The following is a 17,945-nucleotide window of genomic DNA, read 5'->3' on the forward strand; positions in this document are numbered from 1 at the left end:
GTTGGCAGGCGCGCTGCTCCAAGGCAGCAGGCGAAGAAAAATGTCCAGTGACTTTAAGTTCTGATGGAGCCAAGAGCAGGCGATTGACAAAACAGCTTTACTGCTCTCCTTTGATGGCGATGTCCTCTTGGAAGTCGGTCCCTCTCCAGCTGGGGCCTGTCCCATCGTAGGTGAAGGGACTGCTCCTTGCTTTCTGGGACCCTTCCCCACAGAGGCCCAGTCTGGCCCGGCTGTGTGACGCTCCCATGAGCCTGGAGCCGCTCCTTCGGACTCATGGAGCTGCTTACTTGGGCTTTGGCCCCGGAAAAATCCAGGATGAATTGTCCTGTCCTCCTCCAGCCAGGAGCCACAGGATCCCATAAACAAAAGGATGGATGGGAAGCAGGAGCCAAAATAATGATTTAGCTTTCATCCTGGGTTCTTTGGGGAGAAGAACCCAGGAGCCCTAAACCTTTTTTCTCTGCCACTCTGGAAGTCAAAACCCAGATTACTGAGGGAGCATGTACTGGAGGAGCCTCTCAAACTCTTCTGAGTAGTTTGGGGGTTCTCATGAATTTGGGGGAGAAGCTGGAGAAGCACTTTAACCTCTAAAGGAAAAAAATATTAAGCCAACAGCAAGAGATAAAGGCGTGCGTATATGGAGCTAGTTCCCAGAACAATGCAGGGAGCTGGCTGGTCACAGAGTTTATTTTAAATACATATAAATCAACCTGCCTATGCCCGGCCAGGCAGCCCAAGACACAGAATTAATATGACGCTCCATCTTACTTTGGCAGTGACAGTGTAAAAAAAGTTTCTTTTTATTCATTTCATTTCCCAGCCCATTTTCATAACTGCACATTTACCCCCAAAATAGTTCCTCTAGCCCCCAACCCCTTCACCGACCCTCTCCTGAAACTGCCACATCCCCCCCACCATGCCATCAGCCACCCCCCAAGCCTGGCAAGCTAGTGTGTCCTCCTAACCTTTGGGTAGGCGGGGAGCATCCCCACAAAGCGCACCTCCTTACGATTAATCACCGTCCTCAATGTATATGTAGAAGTGTATCTAGGTCTACGCGGACTGCCTCACCAATTGGCAATAATCAAGATCACAGATTACACAAAATAAATCATATTTAGTATCCCGCTCAGGGCAGCAAGCAGCCCGGTGCCCAAAGATTTCCATTTTGTCATGCAATTGCTTACCTGGATCCCAATTTATCATAAACCTGGTGTCCTCGGCCTCAGAGTGGGCGCCAGTGGGGGGCAGAGCTAGCCTTCCCCCTTTGTCTGCAGACAACACTGTCCCAACCCTGGTCTTGCGCGCTCGCAGACGCGGCCATATACCCGAGCACACGGAATTCCCGGTAGAACGGAACCAGGCTGAGGTTCAACTACCAATAAACGCAGGAGGAACGAGTTCGCAGTCCCCGAGCTGGCTTCGCCTGCGATGCGCGCCCGTCGGTCCACCCGCCCGCCTGTCCGCTCCCAGGCCCAGAGCGGCGGCCACCCGCGCCCCCACCCACTCCTGGGTTCCTGCCCAGCCCTCCCAGACCCCCCAGAGCTCGGGGTTTGTTTTGCTTTCGGAATGTGGCCCTTTCTGGATTTGGAGAGAGCCCCGGAAACCCCCTCATGGTCGGGAAATACAGACGCTGCCTTCAAATGCGAGCATATTTGTTCACGTGACCCCAAGGGAAGATTGTACTGATTGAGGCTGAAACTTTCACGCCATCCAGCCCCGGAGCGCAGCCAGGCCTGGGGGCTAGGAGGAGGGGCGGGAAGCGTGGGATCCGGGCCCTTTCCCCGGAGCAGGCATGAGTGGGTATGGAGCGGAAAGAAAGCCCTCATCTCGCAGCTCGAGTCCAACCCAGCCCCAGTCCGGCCACCGGCAGTGGCATGAGGGGCGCTGAGAGTCTCACCCCCCACGACCTCTGACCCTGGCCCAGCCTTCCACCGGACCAGCCCGCGGACTGGAAATTTTAGAGGCTGCCTTTCAGAGGCGTCTCGGGAGGTGCCTATGGAGCTTCGGAGGCCCAGGGTTCCCTTAGCTCCCCAGTCGAGCCCGATACCTCTCATCCGCACGCACCCGGGCCAGGCTCCGCCTAGGCGGACGGGCTGCTCGCCCCCTCCCCGGTCGAGGCAATTAGTTGTGGCACAGCGCAGGCTCCAGCCCTAAGGTGGGTGACTCCAGCTCCCAGACCGGGGCCGGTCACCTCGGGGAAACCCCACCCCCACCCCCACCCCCACCCCCACCCCGCTGGGGCTCTGGCTCGTTCCGCAGACTCGGCAGAGGAGCCGCCACTCCCCAGAGCCAGAAAGGGCGCATAAGCAGCCGACCGGACCCGTAGCGGTGTCCCTGCTCTGCGTCTTGCGCGCTCCACTCGGGTTCCGCGCGGCGTGGAGCCGCCAAGGCGCCGAGCTGCTGTCTGCCGAGAGCGCGCGCCTCCAAACCTGGGCAGGGCTCACGGAATCCGCAGGCCCGGCGACTGCCAGGCCGCGGCTTCCCGCTTCCTGCGGCGCCTCCAAGAAGGCGAGGTGGCTGAGAAATCAGCCCTAGCCGGGCTTATCTGGGAGTCCTGGGAGCTTCTATTTTAGAAATATTACATCGGGACCTGTTCCCAGCACTCTCCGAGTGGTCAGGCGGAATTTACGGTAACAATTCTGCGTGTGAGAAAGAGTTAAGCTCCCAGCCAGGGTGAGCGACCGGCTTCCAGGTCCCGGCCTGCCGCGAGTCCCCAAGGTCGTCTCCCAGCCCGACCCGCTCCCCAGAATCCCGCACCACGCGGAAGTCTCCACCCCATCCCCGAAGTCTGGTTTTTATGGCCAGTTCTGCTTCCCAACGGCATCGGGCACGGAGCAGATGCCCTGTCGCCGCCGGCGAGGTCTCCGAGCGACGAAGGCGAATGTGAATGTGCTCAGCAGCCCCAGAAGAGCCGGGGAGAAGGGGGTAAAGTCCTCCTCATCCCCATTGCAGAGGCACAGGAAGTCCCGGAAGACAGGTCACAGGCTGCTCAGAGCCCTTTAGACCTGTGAGGGAGCTCCTCCTTTTGTTCACCTGGACGGGCCTGGCTGGAGGCCCACTCGGGACGCCTCTTGGAGCCGGACCGTGGGTGCCCCCAGTTCGCCCCCACCGGAGTATCCCGCCCCCTAGCCTCCCGCCAGGGGCCGAGCAACGGGCCCGCAGCAAGTGTTAATCTCCTGCCAAAGAGGGGGGCCGCTTTGCGGGAATTTGTCTCCAGGAAAGGATCTAAGCCTTCTTCAATCGGAGCATATGTTCATAGAGCAATAAACCGGAAAGATTTACAGTCCTCGCCCGGCCCCCAACAGCCTCGCACCCTTTCAGGAATTACTTACGATGATTTATCACATCAACCCGGGCAATTGTCACACTGATAAAATAGCCCGGGCCGGTGCCCGCCAAGCCCAGGACTTGGGAGGCTGTTGGCTGCCGGGCTGCCAGCGGGGCTGGGGAGGCTTTTTGTGGGTTCCTTCTCTGGGCCTACCAGGGGATGGTGTGGTGGGTTGGGGTGGGTGGGGTTGGGGTGGGAGGGGAGCCAATTCTCATTGAGAAAAACGCAAGCAGCTCAAAGAAAGCGCCCGGAATCTGCGTCGGAGTCACTTGCAAAGCACATAAACATTTGTCATCTTTGAATAATTGAATTAATGTATTATTGTTTGAATGTATAATTCATAACGGAGGAAACTTTGTCTCTGTCCTGACGGGGAAATATACACACACCAAAACAGAAATCAAAACATACACACAATCCCACAACAACTACCAACGCAGCCAGCCCCAGCTAGCGGAAATCATCCTCAAAGCCAACGACAGGGAAGGAGGCGAATAAAGAGGCTCTCCTCCCCGGCACCGGCGCTGGGTTTCAAGCTGAAGGAGGAGAATGCCCGCTGCCGCCCCGACCCAGACCCCGGCAAGCTGAGGGTGGGGTGGGGTGGCAGCGTAGTGGCGAGTGGGACCTCGAATCTCCTTGGAGTGTGGGAGAAGAAAGGCTGAAATGGGAGGCAGCCGGACAGACAGCTTTTGCACCTCTCCCTGGCCTCTCTCGCACATCCCTGCCCCAGGCTCCCCTTCGCCCCAGGGTCTCCCACCCTGCCGGCAGGGACTTCTAACCCGCGCCTTTATTTTCCATCTTCCCCCAAATTAAAAATACAAAAATAAAGAGGAAGAAGGAGAAAACTCCTTGCTGGGGTGGCCGAAACAGCAGAGCTGGGGTGGGAAAGGAGGGGAGTGGGAGAAGCAACTCGGAAATCATTATCTGTTGGTTAAAACCTGCCTGGGGTAAAATTTCAACTCGATTTTATAGCCTTCTATTATGACGCAAAGAAAAATTTACGACCCTCGCTTGAAAAGAGGGCCGGGGCCTTTTCTCACCGGTTTAAGAATAGGCAGCAGATGCCGTGACAGCGACCATTGTTCCCGGTAGACACAGGCGACCGGGCAACCTCGGCCCGCGTGCGCCAGGCGCGTCCCCCAGCCGGGCGGGTTTTTTTTTTTTTTTTTTTTTTTTTAAACAACTCCTGTTGTTTCGGAGCAGCCCGCGCGCACCCTCGCCCCTCGCCCCCTCGCCCACCCCCACATGCTCACACACACCCTCTCTCTCGCTCACATACACACACTCGGCCGCTCTCAGTAATTTTTCATAAGTGCAAAGCTTTGCTGAACCAAAGGTCACCATCCAAGCCACTAACAACTTCTCGCCGGCGCGCGGTTCCAAATCAGGAAGCAAAGGGAACTATTTGTCAGCGGCCCTGACAGCTAAGTTCATTAAGGATTTAAATCCGAAGAAATAAAAGTCGCCAAAATATTTACCTGCTGGCCGCGCTCCCGCGCCCGCCACTGGGGGCCGAGGGTGGAGGGCTGGGGGCGCCGCGCAGCCCCCCTCGGCGGGTGATATTCTTGGGATCCCTGCACTTTCCAAGTCGGAGAGAGCCCTTTGCGTGGCAGATTAATGACGACTCCGTGTTTCTTAAGGGACGTGCTGAATTAATTATTTCGCCAATCACGTGGTCGGGACTTGTAGAAATCTATTCTTATCATCTTCCTCGCACTTTGAAAATTCTCCGGGTTATGAAAGGCCCTCCCCCGGCTGCCGGCGAGCCCCGGCCGCCCAGCCAGGCGCGGGGGGCAGGGAGGGCTCCCCAACATGGCGGGCGGGCGGGAAGCGCCTTCTGCCGAGGGTCCCGATTTACTGTACTGTACTCAAGCGGGCTCGGCTATGGACTCGCTTCCTCCTCGTCCCTGCCCGTGATTCAATACACACAACGGTATTGATGTATTGGTGGGCACAGGAGGAGCCATTAACCAGAAGACGGGCAGAGGACAATCATAAAATGTGTCTGAATATTTAAACTTCTGTCTGCGCACTTATAAATACACATGTCCACGCGTCTGAGGCGAGCCCTTCCATATATTAAGGACACATGTCTGATTTTATGCATTCTGCTCATTTCCTGTCGCGAGCAATCCCCCCCCCCCAGCTATTTTGGGACTCCTGTCTTGGCCCACTCTCCAAGGCAAGGCAAAGACGAGAAAAAGCCTTTGCAGAAAAAAAAAAAAATAGCGCACGCCACTTTTTATGGTGGGGAGTGTTTATTGTCGTCTGGAGGGCAGAGGGGGCTCTGGGGGAAGGAGGGGCAGGTGCTGGAGGCCCCAGTGGGACTAAATAGCACAAGGAAAGTAGGAGTCCAAGATTGGAGACCAGAGGGGTTTGGTCCCAGCAGCCACTGGCCAGTCTCAGCTTGGTCCAGAACCCAGCACTCTCCCAGAGTTGGGGGGCAGGGAGGTCTCTCACCCACCACAAGACAAAGAGAGATTGGAGGTGTCTGGAGCTAACCGGGGCCAACCTGGAGCCTCCTTCTAGCCTGGGAAGTTACTTATTTTTTCTTCCAAAAAATAACGCCCTGCAGCCTGAATGCAACGTTAGGCTTCCCAATGCTCACAAAACATGGTGGCCAAATTGGGACTGTGTATGTGTGGGGGAGAGGTTAATGACAGATTTGCTAACCCTTACACACTTTAACCTTCACATGTCAGGCACAATGCAGAAAATAATAAATTGTTTATATTGAATGTTAGCTTTTAGAAGACTTAATGAAGAATGCTTCTTTGGAGGCACCAAACAGGATGGAAGTTTCGCTACACCTTTTATTATTTCAAATATAGATCAATGAATTACATCAAAACTACAGGCAACAATTAGTATAAATAATACTTTAATCAGTGGCAGCAGAACATTGGTCAATTCTATTAAAAAAGCATCCTGTGTGAACAGACACCATGGGGCTGACAGACAATGTCATCTCCCAACAAAAGGCTGCAATGGACAAAGTGAGATGGGAGTCTGAGGAGCAATGTCCTCGGTAAACACTTCACTCCTCCCCAGTCACGACCCCAACACAGCTTAAAAAAAAAAAAACAACACCAAAACAAACACTTCTGGCTCATATTTGGGGGAACAAACTGGAAACAAATGAAAGCAAATGGGCACTGAGCCTTTCCACATCTAGGTTTCTCCAGAGTATGTTCCCAGATGGAAACTCATTTCCTTCCCTGCCCTAGGTGGTTTTGAGAAGGGAGGGGGGGGTGCTGCTGCTTCTCCCCTGCCCCACTCCTGTGGGCCCAAATGGACGCTGGGGTCCGATTGGGACCACAGGGTTGAGGACTGCCCCCTGGGCCATCCAAGCTCCATTAACATTTCAAAAGACAATCCCTGGAAACTGAGGAGAACTGAGACTTATAAACAAAGAAGTTGTTTCTCTGATTAAGTTACTTTTCAAAGTAGTGAAGCTATGTTTGAGAAGAAGGTGGGTTTTCTTCATCAAAACATGCCTCTTGGCTTTCCTCTGGGACATGGGTGAAGTCAGTGAAGCAGTTTTGGCATTTGGTCTGAAGCTGGGGTAGATAACCTGAACTTCTGGGAATGGGGAAATCTATATAATAATCTTTATAATATATATGTAGTTGGGTGTCGTGAAAATATATACTTTTCCCCCCTCCCAAGGAGAAGGTTCAATATATTCACAGATTTGGGCTTTAGGAAAGAATCTTAGCAACTTTCCAACTTGCCTCTAACGATAGCGGCTCTTTTCAAATGCTACATCCAAAGACTGCTCTCCCCATTAGAGGGGGAAAAAAAGAAGAGAAGGGTAGTTAGAGTCCAAAAGGTTAAGGGTTTAGAGGTCAGTCCTCCCGGCTGAAATACAGCTAATCGAATAGAAAATTTGTCCTCTGGATGAACCTGATTCTGTAATTTAGCCGAACTTCAGTAAAATACCTTTTCAGCTTCTCAACGTGAGGGCGTCAGAAAAAAGACGTCTTGACTATGTATGAACTCTTTGCTTTTTGTCATAGAAACAATGATGCGAATAATGCAGGAATATCCATCTTTAATATCCCGACGTGGCGATATTCAAGTATTGCCATGTGCAAGTCTGAGAGCCAGGCTCACCCCAAGGAGGAACAAAGAGCTGTCCCCAGGGTCTAATACAAAAGACCAAGGCTTGGAAGATACTTTAGAGAAGTGGAATTTCAGCCTAGGGACTCCAGTGAATACCTGCTCTCAGCTCTCAGGAGACACCAAAGAACATGCGTGCAGAAAAAGTCTTTTTTTTTCTCCCTCCACTTAAATATATTTAAAAAATTATCTCTGAACTTTATAAAGCATTCTGAAGCACTGAAAAAAAAATAGCTCCAATTCTTAATCTCTCTTTCAAGCTCATCCTTTTTCCCTCCCCTCTTTTGTCACTTTTTGGTAGCTACAACCAGGGGTTTCTTTTTGGAGCCCACAGCTTTGGGGTTTAAACTTCCAAAGTCTGTTTCATTTGAGTATATGAACTCTGGCCATTCCCTTTGACTCTTCCCCCCCCCCCACCCCTTAGCCTTAAGGGTCAGCATTTTAGAAAAATGAGCCTTGAATCCTCAGGCAAGGCATAAGAAAAATGACTAAAGAACATCACTCCTCTGTTGTTTGAGAGTGATTGTTATGAAACCACTATTCTTAAGGCAAGGAGGAGGGCCTAAAACTTTTATACTTTTACAATCTCTGCTTCTAATCAATGGGTTGAGAAAAACTTCCTTACACTTGTTTAAAAAATAAAAAAACTTCAGGGAAAAAAACCCTAAGACCAACTTTTGTGGGCTTCTAGATTCAATTAGTGTTCTCTTTCTTTTTTACAGCAAGATTTCCCCACCTTCCCACTTTCTCCCCACCACACACCCCCTCTCCCATATAGGCCGTACACCAATTCCTATAAAATACTGCTACATGGGTTATTTGGAATCCAGCATTTGGAATCCAGTTGGAATAGAAAATTCAGTCACTATCTAATGACCCAGAACATAGAGGTGTTGTTTTCTTTCCCCAGAAGGAAAATGTTGGACCATTTGTTTCTTTCTCTTTTCCCTTTCCTTTAATCACCCAGAACTAGTTGTAAGCACAGTGCTGAAAAAAGCACATGTGGAAATATATTTTCAAGAACTCAACTTTGAGTGGACCCTTTGCTTCCCTCTAAAAGGGTTAAGGGCCCCCTACACACATTTCCGGGGAGTGGGGAGGGGTGGAGTTCAAAATGCCGGTTAGAGCCAGAAGTTAGTCCACACATCTCTGATTCTTCTCCCTGAAACTCAGCCCCTTTCACCTTCTTAAGATTTTTGGCATTAAGATGTCAGTTATTTCTGTCCCCCATCCCCCAACAAATAAATATTTAAGCAAATATAATCTAAACATAAAATAACCCAACCCATTTCCACTTCCTTCTTAGACTCATTTCTTTGGGCATGGGGCCACCGGGAGCAAAATATTTTTTTCACACCGGAAATTATACAGATAACCCAGAAAGTTCAGAAATCCTGGCCCAGCTTTCCTGTTTCCACTGAAAGCACCTAGCACAGGGATGGCCAACCTGCTGCCTCAACTCCCCCACTTTATTAAGCCACCAAGATCCCTGGAGGGGTGGGGTGGGGGAGGATGTTCAAATTCACACTGGGATAAAGCATCCAACCTTCATTTGCAAATTCAAAATCCAACAGCAGAGATTTTCATAAGTTTAATGACTCGCCAAGGTTTATGTTCTCAGTAGCTCCTGCCATATGATAATATACTTAGAGAGAGAATCCCGCCCCCCTCCCACCCCCATCCCGCTTCAGGGAGGGGGCTGCCCTCGGGCAGGATGCTAACCTAGTCCGAGGGCGGCCTGCGTATCCCAGGTCCACCCCACAGTACCTTAGAGCCCAGGGAGGTGACAGCAAGCCTGGCCTGCCCCCGCAGCTTCGGCTCAGCCGGGAGCGCAGGGAGGAATGGGCCCAGGGTCCCCACTTCTACAAGGTCGTCAGGTCCGTGTGGTGGTCCTTGGCCAGCTGCTGCAAATGCTGGCCTGGGGCAGCTGAGGAGGAGCAGGAGGAGGAGGAAGAGGAGGACGAGGACGAGGACCTGCCTTTGGTGTTGGGCAGCTTGTGGTCTTTTTTCCACTTCATCCTCCGGTTCTGGAACCAGATCTTGATCTGGCGCTCAGAGAGACACAGGGTGTGAGCAATTTCAATCCGACGGCGCCGGGTCAGATACCTGTTAAAATGAAATTCTTTTTCCAGTTCTAGGACTTGCTGCCGGGTGTAGGCCGTCCGAGACCGCTTGGGCTCCCCGCCAGTGTAGTTGGGGTTCACTGCGAGACAAAACAGACAGCACGGTCAGGTCAGCGCCCGGCTCCTCTTGGGGCCCTCGCCACTGCCGCTCACTTCCTGGCGTGCCCGAGGCCCGCGGCCCTCCCAGCGCACTCCCCAGCCCGCTCCCTTCCTCCCTCCCGCCCTCTCGTCCTCTGTACCCAGCGCACCCGCTCACTCCCACCCACCCACTCCCCCAGGCTCCGGGGCGGGGATCCCCTTACGTGCTCCCATCTCCCTGGCCCACCGAGAGCTCCGGAATTCCCTAGCATTTTGGAAAACCCCCCTCTCCTCCTCTACCAGGTTCCGTCCGCTCTGAAAATGGAGTCCTCCCCCACCCCACCCCCATCTCCACCCCCTTTTTCGCCCACAGCCAAGCAGCCAGCCACATGGTCCCGGCCTGCTCCCTCAGCTATAAAAATTTATGGAGAGAGTAATTGCGGCGCCCATTGAAGCCCCACAAGCCCCCACCCACTCGCACCCCCTCTCGGGGGCCCAGGCCTCCAGGCTGGGGTGGGGACTGAGAGGTCGCTGGACCATGCCTTACCCGAATTCACGTGCACCTTCTTCATCCATGGGTAGACCACCGCGGGCTGCTTGAGTGCCGTCCCGGGGGGCGGCTGCTTGGGGCCGCCCGGCTGGCTGCAGGCCCTGGCGCTGGGCAGAGGCGCGGGCGGCGGCGCCGGGGGCGCGGGGCACGGCTCTCCTGGGGCTCCGTAGTGGCCACCGGGGCCGCCGGGTTCTTGCCCGTGACCCCGCGTGGGTAGCGCCGAGCCGGGCCCGGGCCCGCCGCCTCCGAAGGTCTGCTCACCGAAGTCGGGCCGTGGGTAGAGCCCCGGGGGCTGGAAGTCTGCACCCTGCACGCCTCCGCTGTAGTAGTCGGCGCCCTGCTCGCCTAGGTAGCTGCCCTGCAAATATTCTTCGCACGGAGGGAACTTGGGGTCCACATACTTGGAGTTCACCATATACGAACTCATGGCCATTAATTTCAGAAGGTAGAAAATACTAATTTTTCTCGTGTTGTCTTTTTTTCTCCTTCCATAGGGCCCTCCTACTTGCTGTCAACTGAATAAAGTTGGCGGCCATGTGACCAAGCCAGCCAATAGCGAGGAAGCGAGTTTATCACCGGGTTGGTGAGCATCTCATAATTTTCACAAATTTAACTAAATAACATACGTGTAATCAAGTGACTCGCCATGGCACATTTGAGGGCCCCCGCCAGATGTTAGTGTAGTTCTCCAATTCCCTGCACCCTCATTCCTGGCAGGTAATCCCAGCTTTTGTCTGCCACTGACTTTGTTAACCTCCAGTGTCCTCTCCACTCACCCCCGCTGAAATACAGCCCCCCAAAATGGGTACAGTTCAAGGGGGAGTGAAACCCCAACTCTGTCAGGCTGCAGAATGCCAAAAGGCCGGTGGGTGAGGCAGCCTCTGAGTTGGGCAGAGCACCCCAGGCAGGCAGGGCTCCCGCCCGCGGGAACGGGGACTCTGCCATACAAAGGCCGAGTCCTGGCTTTGTCTTCCTCAGGGTCACCCAAAAGTTACAACAGTCTGGCGGGCCCGAATCAAATCAGGCGATGAGTAACTGCCAAGCTTGCTGTGAGTGCCCAGGATGGAGTGCTTTTAGCCAAAGTCGGTCTTACAGGTATGGCAAGACCGCCCTCCACCCAGCTCATACAGCTGAGGGGTGGGCCTGGAAGGTGATGATGGTACCCCCACCTCACCCAGATAGGCTCCAAAGGACCCTGCACTCCCTTTTCCCACGTGGCAGTCAACGACCTGTGAGCCTCCTCACTGGGCACCCTCTGACCTCACTTCATGCTCCTTGAGGGCAGAGTTGGGGCTGGGGCTACCTGGCTTTCCACCTTGCTCCCCAGTTCCCCAAAAGCTAGCCCTTTGGCCCTGCATTCATGCAACCAATTAAGGGTTTACACGGGAACCTCTGTTTAAACGTGAGGGGCTTCGGGGAAAAGGCTCCCCCCGTGTCACCAGGCTCAGTCCATCTTCCTGGAGTCTAAGGTAATAAAACAGAAAGGAAACTGACCCGCACCCGGCTGCCTCTGGCCTCAGCTTCCGACTATGGCTATTTCGGAGAAACATGAAGTTTTTGCATCGACCATATATTCCCCTAGAATCGAATCTGTGACTATGTGGATACCACACAAATTCGGTTCTACAGGGTATATATAGACAACGTTACTACCTCCGGGTTTCACCTAGAGTGGGTACCCAGACCGCTGCCAGCCCCGGCCTCTTCCTCGGAGCCATCACCGGCCCGACGCAGCCACTCGCACTTTCAGAGAGGATTCAGGTAGCTTGAAGAGCTCGGTGACAATTTGCAGCAACGAGTTCCCCATCCTTGCACCAGGGCCGGAGTTACCGAGCAGCCAAGGAGACAGGACACTCTTCTTAAGAAAGAAAGAAAAGAAGAAAAAATAATCCATCCCAGAAATGGGGGCTTTATTACCCTCCTCTCTAGATCCACCCCCTCCCCCTTATCAAGTGGTATTTTCCAGAAAGGAGCAAATGCCCTTAGTGGCAGGAGAAAAGATGCAAGAGGAGAATATCCTCTGCCCATTCTTCTTCCCAGTGCAGGGGCAAGCCAGGTTGGCTGACAAAGCTAGTTCCCCAAGAGGTCTTGCATTTACCTTCCTGGGCCCTGTGCCGGGCTGGCCTCTCCGTCCTGAGCTGCAGACCCTGCGGCAGGCACTGCTTGCAGGCACCAAGCTGCCCTGGGCTGGGGTCGGCGTGCTAATGGTGAAGGGCAGGGCGAGGGGTCATTCGAAATCATTTACAAACATATCACAAAGTTTCATTATTTTTGCTTTGCCGACAGCAGCACACAAGAGTACAAAAGTTCATGAGTTGCACCCGCCCGCCCCAGTGCCTCAGCGCTGTCTAGGGCTCACCCCTCGGTTTAGGGCACCAAGAACACAGACTCACTCAGGGCCGGGATGGATTTCAGGGGCAGAAGGATGCCCCGGGCTCAAGTCCGGCTTTTGGATCTGTGAGCATAGGCCAGAGGTGCTAGAAAAAAATTTTTTTGATTGTTTTAATTTCCTCCTTGTGATTCAAAAATTAGTTTCAGCCTCAGCCTTCATCTGGTGGGGTAGAGCAGAGAAACGCCTTTCTGCCTCTCAGCCTGGCAAAATTGGCTGCCTGCTTCTACTCTGCACTTTGCATGCTCCCCACCCCACCCCCCATCCTTTGGTTCCAGTGCTGTGGCTATTTTGTAGGGATTTCCTGGGTGCCAATTCTAACCAGAGTCTGAGGCTGCCCCAAGCCAAATTTCCTTGTTGAAGGGGGTGGTTCCCCCCAACTTCCCCTAATGCCGAGTGCTCCCACATACCCACCTGCCTGGGGACACTGGGCCTAGGCTTTATCCAGACAAACTGGGGGAGCCTGCTGGGCCGGGTGGGGACCCGGGTGAGGGTACACATTTTCATATTTGTTAGACGCTGTGACCTGCATTTCACCTTATTGCTCCACTTGTTCAGACAGGTCAAAGCCAACGAGTTATTGATGAACAAAAGCGTTAAATATTCACCTCCCGCTCAACTGCCCATACAAATGCTTTTGATCTCTCGGGCTTTTTGTGCTGCGTTCAGCTACAGGGTGCCGAATGGGTTTGCAAGCGAAGAGCCCTGGCAGAGATAAGCACCCAGAGCAGGGGCAGCAGCAGGAAGGGGGCAAAACCAGGGTGTCCTGGGGACACCAGATTTTCCAGCCTGGAGCCCAGAGTCGGTTTCACTTAAGCCAGCCTGATTAATAGAGAGGAATTATGAACTGGGCGGTATCTCCACTCCTGGGGGTGAACACAGCCCCCAGGAAGTCAACTAGTCTGCCCATCCTGGAAGGCAAAGAAACCTGGCCCAGAGCCAAGCACCAGTTTCTTCCACCCTGAAGAGAGGGTGTCTCACCAGAGAGCATGGGTGCCTGGCTCCTACCGCCTTCCTTCATTCCATCTCCCATTAAAATAAAGTCATCTCCATTTTGCAGTAAGGGAAGGGTCACTATCTTTTCCTCGGTTCTCCTGCCACTACCATCAACTTAAATGGGATAGTCTTCCTGGAGACCCCACAGGCCTCCTCAGAAATGTACCTGTCTCCGCGGCACATGCAACTCAGAAAGATCCAAAGTTCTGAGCCCAGGACCCCAAGAATCTCTGCCCCCACCGCAACTCTACCACCACTACCACCACCAAAACCACGTTTGCTTGCGACACTAGCGGCTCTGGCGCGAAAATTCTCGAATTGCAGTTACAGAGAAACAGAAGTGAACCAGAAGCTTCGTATCTCTCCCTCCTTGCTCAGCCCGTGTCCCCAGCCCACAGCCCAAACGTCTGGAGCTGTGGCCGGGGGAGGGGCGAGGAGGGATTTCCACTTACAGCTCAGAATTCGCAGCCCTTCCTTCCCGGAAGCGGGCCAACTGCACACACCGGCAGCCGTAGAGGGTTACGTTTTTCTTTCTTTCCTTCGTCTTTTTATTAAAAACAAAAGAAGACAAGAGAAGACTGCGCCAGGCTGGAACGGGTTAAGCTAGGCTGGGGGGGCGGAAGAGAATCGCATTGCTTTGGTGTTTAGCAGGTTGGTTCGAGCAGAAAGCGATGCTCGCCGCAACTTGTTAATGGAGCGGGCTGCTAATTAGCTGCAAGCTCCTAACAGAAGCATAGGCTGCTGCGGAGCTGCACCTGTGCGAGCTGGGGAGGCCCGGGGAGGCCCAGAAGGTCCAGAGAGGCCCAAGGAGACAAGGGTGAGAGCCTGCGGTGTGCTCTCTTGGATAGGTGACTGTGAACTAGGCCCCAGAAAATCCATCCAGGAGCTCAATCAACTTAGAGCCTCCAACCCCGGAGAGAGCTTCCCTTGCACCGCCAGGCCAGGGCAGTCAGGGCCCTTCTTCCACCCGCCCACTCTTCTGGCGCGGCCCTTCTGCCGACACCTCCCCAGTTATCAATACCGCCTCTTCGCATTTCGGAAGAAACGGGAAGGTACTTACAGCCGCAGCCTCTCATGGTCCCGAACCTGTTGCAATGAAAACGGGGGTCACTTAAATTCCACAGGATAATGAAGCAGACGTAGAGGATACACAGAAAAATGACAAGGCCCAGACACCCCACCAATACCCAGACCTCCCTGCTTCGGGTGCCGCCCCCAGGAACTGCGCCAAGTTCTCCGCGGAGCCGAGCGGGAGACCGCAGTCCTCAAGGGCAGACCCGGGGAGTAGCAGAGTATGGTCCCCAACACCTCCCCCACTCCATGCACCCTTGGGCAAAACCTTACTGGTTGCTTGGCCAGACTCGGGCTGCCTGTAACAGGGTTTCCCCAGTGGGAAAACGGGAAGCGAGGAGAAAATGGGCCTTTGTGTTTTTCCTTCTGCACAATCAGCCGGGTGGGCGCAAGTCCACTGGGGAGGGGGCAGCCGCTGCATCTGTCCCCTGCCCCAGCGCCCTGTCTGCCTCGCGCTGGGAGCAATTCAACCCCTTTTGCCAGTTTCAGATTAGTTTCAAATTCCTCAGCCCCAACTAGCGCCCCCCAAACCTGTCTTCTCCTTCCCAAAGAAGGACCAGGCATGACTGGGACTTGCCTTCCCACTCCTGCTCCAATTCAAAACAAAGAGCAATTTCCAAGGGAAATGAGGATTCAAATGATAACGAAGGAGGAGGAAAATCGATGGGTTTGAAGGTAAATGGCAATGCTTTAGATTGTTATGCAGCTCTATGGACCGGACAGTATTTTGTCAGTATTGCTTCTGGAGAGCCCACAAAGCAAAGCGGTGATCCTCACAGGGGCTGGTGTCCAGCTTTAAGTTTTCATCCCTTCTATGATGGCAGTCTTCCCTGTGAAATCTCAGAGGCAAAGCCATCTCCATCCTTATCCTTTCTCTCTCTCTCCCTCCCCCCCGCCACTCTCTCCACCTAGACTACCACAGTTTCATTCCCGTCTGAAGCAGATGCTCCATTATGAGGAAGAGAGAGACAGTAAGTCCCTTTTGTGAGGTAGGAGCCCTCAGTTCCTAACTTTCTATGTCCCGAAGGGAGGGAAAGAGCCCAGGAGTCCCATTCTATTTGTTAATTTAGGTTTAGGCTAAAATGAACATTAATTTCGATGGGACTTCTCCTCACCCCAGGCAGAAAAGACAAGGCAGAGAAATCCCCCACCCCTGGAGTTGTCCTGGAAAAAGTAGTAAGTGACTTACTGTTTTTTTCTCCCAGTGGGCAGGGGAACTGGGAGTCGAACTGTCTCCTTCTGAGCCTGGCGCTAGCTGGAGCCTCTCACTTCCCTATCGCTGCTCCAAGAACCAAGCATCTGCACTTGTATGCTCTTAACCTAATTTATGGTGGGAATTATATTTTGGCTTGTCAACTCTCAAGCCATAAAACAAAGTTTATTGGAATCACGTGCTCGTAAATAGCCACTCAGGTCTCATCTCTGCACAACCATAAATAACCTTCGGCTTTAAACTTTTATTCACTAAATAAAGGTTCACTGAAACTGTTCTCTCACACTTAAATAGTTCCAAATATTCAGGATGCAAGGGGGGTCATATTCATATCAATACCCTGGGCTTTTCAAATAGCATCTTTTCAGAGAAGTCTCTTTAAGTTGGGAGATAGGGCTATTTCGAAAAGACTGGTTGGTGGGCATGTCTTATGATTCTTTGGCTGCATTCACTGTGAGTACCATCAGCTCCTTTATTTCAATCATTTTCTAGCTCTAGATGTGGTAAATAAAGAGGAAAATCAAAGGTTACCTCTTACTTGTTTATACCAGAAGTTATTTGAGATTTTGTTCAAACTTCAACAGAAAAAGGGTGGTGAGGGAGAGGCTGGGTGGGCTTGTGGGGGGCAGTTGGAGTTAACACTTGGATCTGTATTGTTGTGGATGGACTCAGTGAGAAAGGTGAAGGTAGCCACATGCCTAGAGGTTTCTATAATTTGCTTAGATCTGAAAGGGGAGCCTTTGCAAGTGACCAAACTGCTTAAAACAGCAAGACTTGGGGTTTGGTAAAGTGAGAAACTGGAGAATAGCCCCATCGGAATCTTTGGCAACTGAAACTCTAAAGAAGGTTATAAAACAATAAAACAGCCCTGGTGTGAAGGGGACAGGGTGTGAGGAAGCAAATGAGGCTCTCAAGGAACCCAAGCCCAGGAAGTCAGATGTCCCTACTCCCACAGGGCTCGAGTCCCTGAGCCCAAACCTGAGCACAAAGCTACACCCCCATGCCGCCACTCCCACTGGAGGGAGAGCCTAAGAGAGGAGGAGGGAGAGCACTTTCCTGCTGAGAAAGCCCAGAAAAGGAACTTGGGCCTGAGCGCTGCTCTCCAGGAGGATGTGACATTCTGTGCTGCGCAAGGTGGGGGTGGGAAAGATGCCCCCAGCTCCTACCAAGGGGGGTAAATAAAACGAGAAGTGACCCCAGCACCCTTCCATAGCCCGCCAGAGTTTCCACCAAACAGTGTGAAAATACGTGTGTTTTTGACTATTCTGGTTAAAAAAGCATAGGTGTTATGTGTAGGTTTGTAAAGCCCACACACATACGATTTCTAAGTCAACTTCAGTTGCAAAAGCTCTCATCAGCAAGTCCAACCAAGCCCCTGAAAGAAACCCCTCTCTACAAAGATCTCTTTGCATCCTAATTTCTACCCATTCGCTGTGTATTTCTAAACCCATTTCCTGGTTTGACTTTTCATCAGCTAGAAAGCAGGAGCTGTTAGCTCCGACCTACCTACCGTAGGACATTTTTTCTCCCCCCCCCTCCCCCATTAGCCACTCAGGACGACCTTTTTCTTTTACAGTTGGTAGCATCTGTCTTTAAAGTATGAGCAAAGATCGACCCTTTAAAAACTGATTTCTGATTCTGTTAGGACTAGGTGAGCAGTTTCAAAATAAGTCCCAGTTAATCCACTGTAAAAAAATAATTAGAATTTGAGAGGTTGAGAAAAGCTTTATTTCTCCTTAGGTTAATAAAACAGAATTAATCAAAGGATATATGACTTTCCAGGCAATTGTGATGAGCTTTTCATGGGGGGTGGGATATAAGGAGGAGACCAGGCTGAGGAGGTGGTTGAAACAATGCCGGGCACCTAATCCGGGCTCAGTAGATATTTTCTGAATGAATGGTAATGAAGGATGGTGACTGGGCTTGCAGTCTTTACTGCGGCTTACACAGGAAGATTAATAAAATGACACAGACTACTCTGTATATTTAGATAATAACAGGAAAGTAACTAGCTATGCATACAGAAAAAGGAGGAAAGGAAGACATTAAGGCAGACATCTTCAATTACTTTC

At 52.4% G+C, this 17,945-nt stretch overlaps 1 protein-coding gene across 1 annotated transcript; it reads right to left on the reverse strand.

The window, feature by feature from the left end:
* Positions 1-9,315: 9,315 nt before the first annotated feature.
* On the reverse strand, positions 9,316-10,637 carry HOXD4 (homeobox D4). The gene is made up of 2 exons (XM_047084870.1): positions 10,202-10,637; positions 9,316-9,656 (listed from the first exon to the last, which is right to left on the reverse strand). The coding sequence occupies exons 1-2, from the start codon at positions 10,635-10,637 to the stop codon at positions 9,316-9,318; spliced, it is 777 nt and encodes a 258-aa protein (XP_046940826.1).
* Positions 10,638-17,945: the final 7,308 nt, after the last annotated feature.

Source organism: Lynx rufus, unplaced genomic scaffold (genome assembly GCF_022079265.1).
Source record: "Lynx rufus isolate CCGP_SWC_20201006 ecotype Redwood Valley unplaced genomic scaffold, mLynRuf1.p SCAF_2, whole genome shotgun sequence".
Classification (NCBI taxonomy): Eukaryota; Metazoa; Chordata; class Mammalia; order Carnivora; family Felidae; genus Lynx; species Lynx rufus.

What these genes read in the sequence shown, in the direction of transcription:
- HOXD4 (XM_047084870.1), bottom strand. Translation starts at nt 10,637, where the DNA reads ATGGCCATGAGTTCGTATATGGTGAACTCCAAGTATGTGGACCCCAAG. An exon ending in GAAGGTGCACGTGAATTCGG is followed by an intron (nt 9,657 to 10,201) that starts GTAAGGCATGGT and finishes TTTGTCTCGCAG; the next exon opens with TGAACCCCAACTACACTGGC.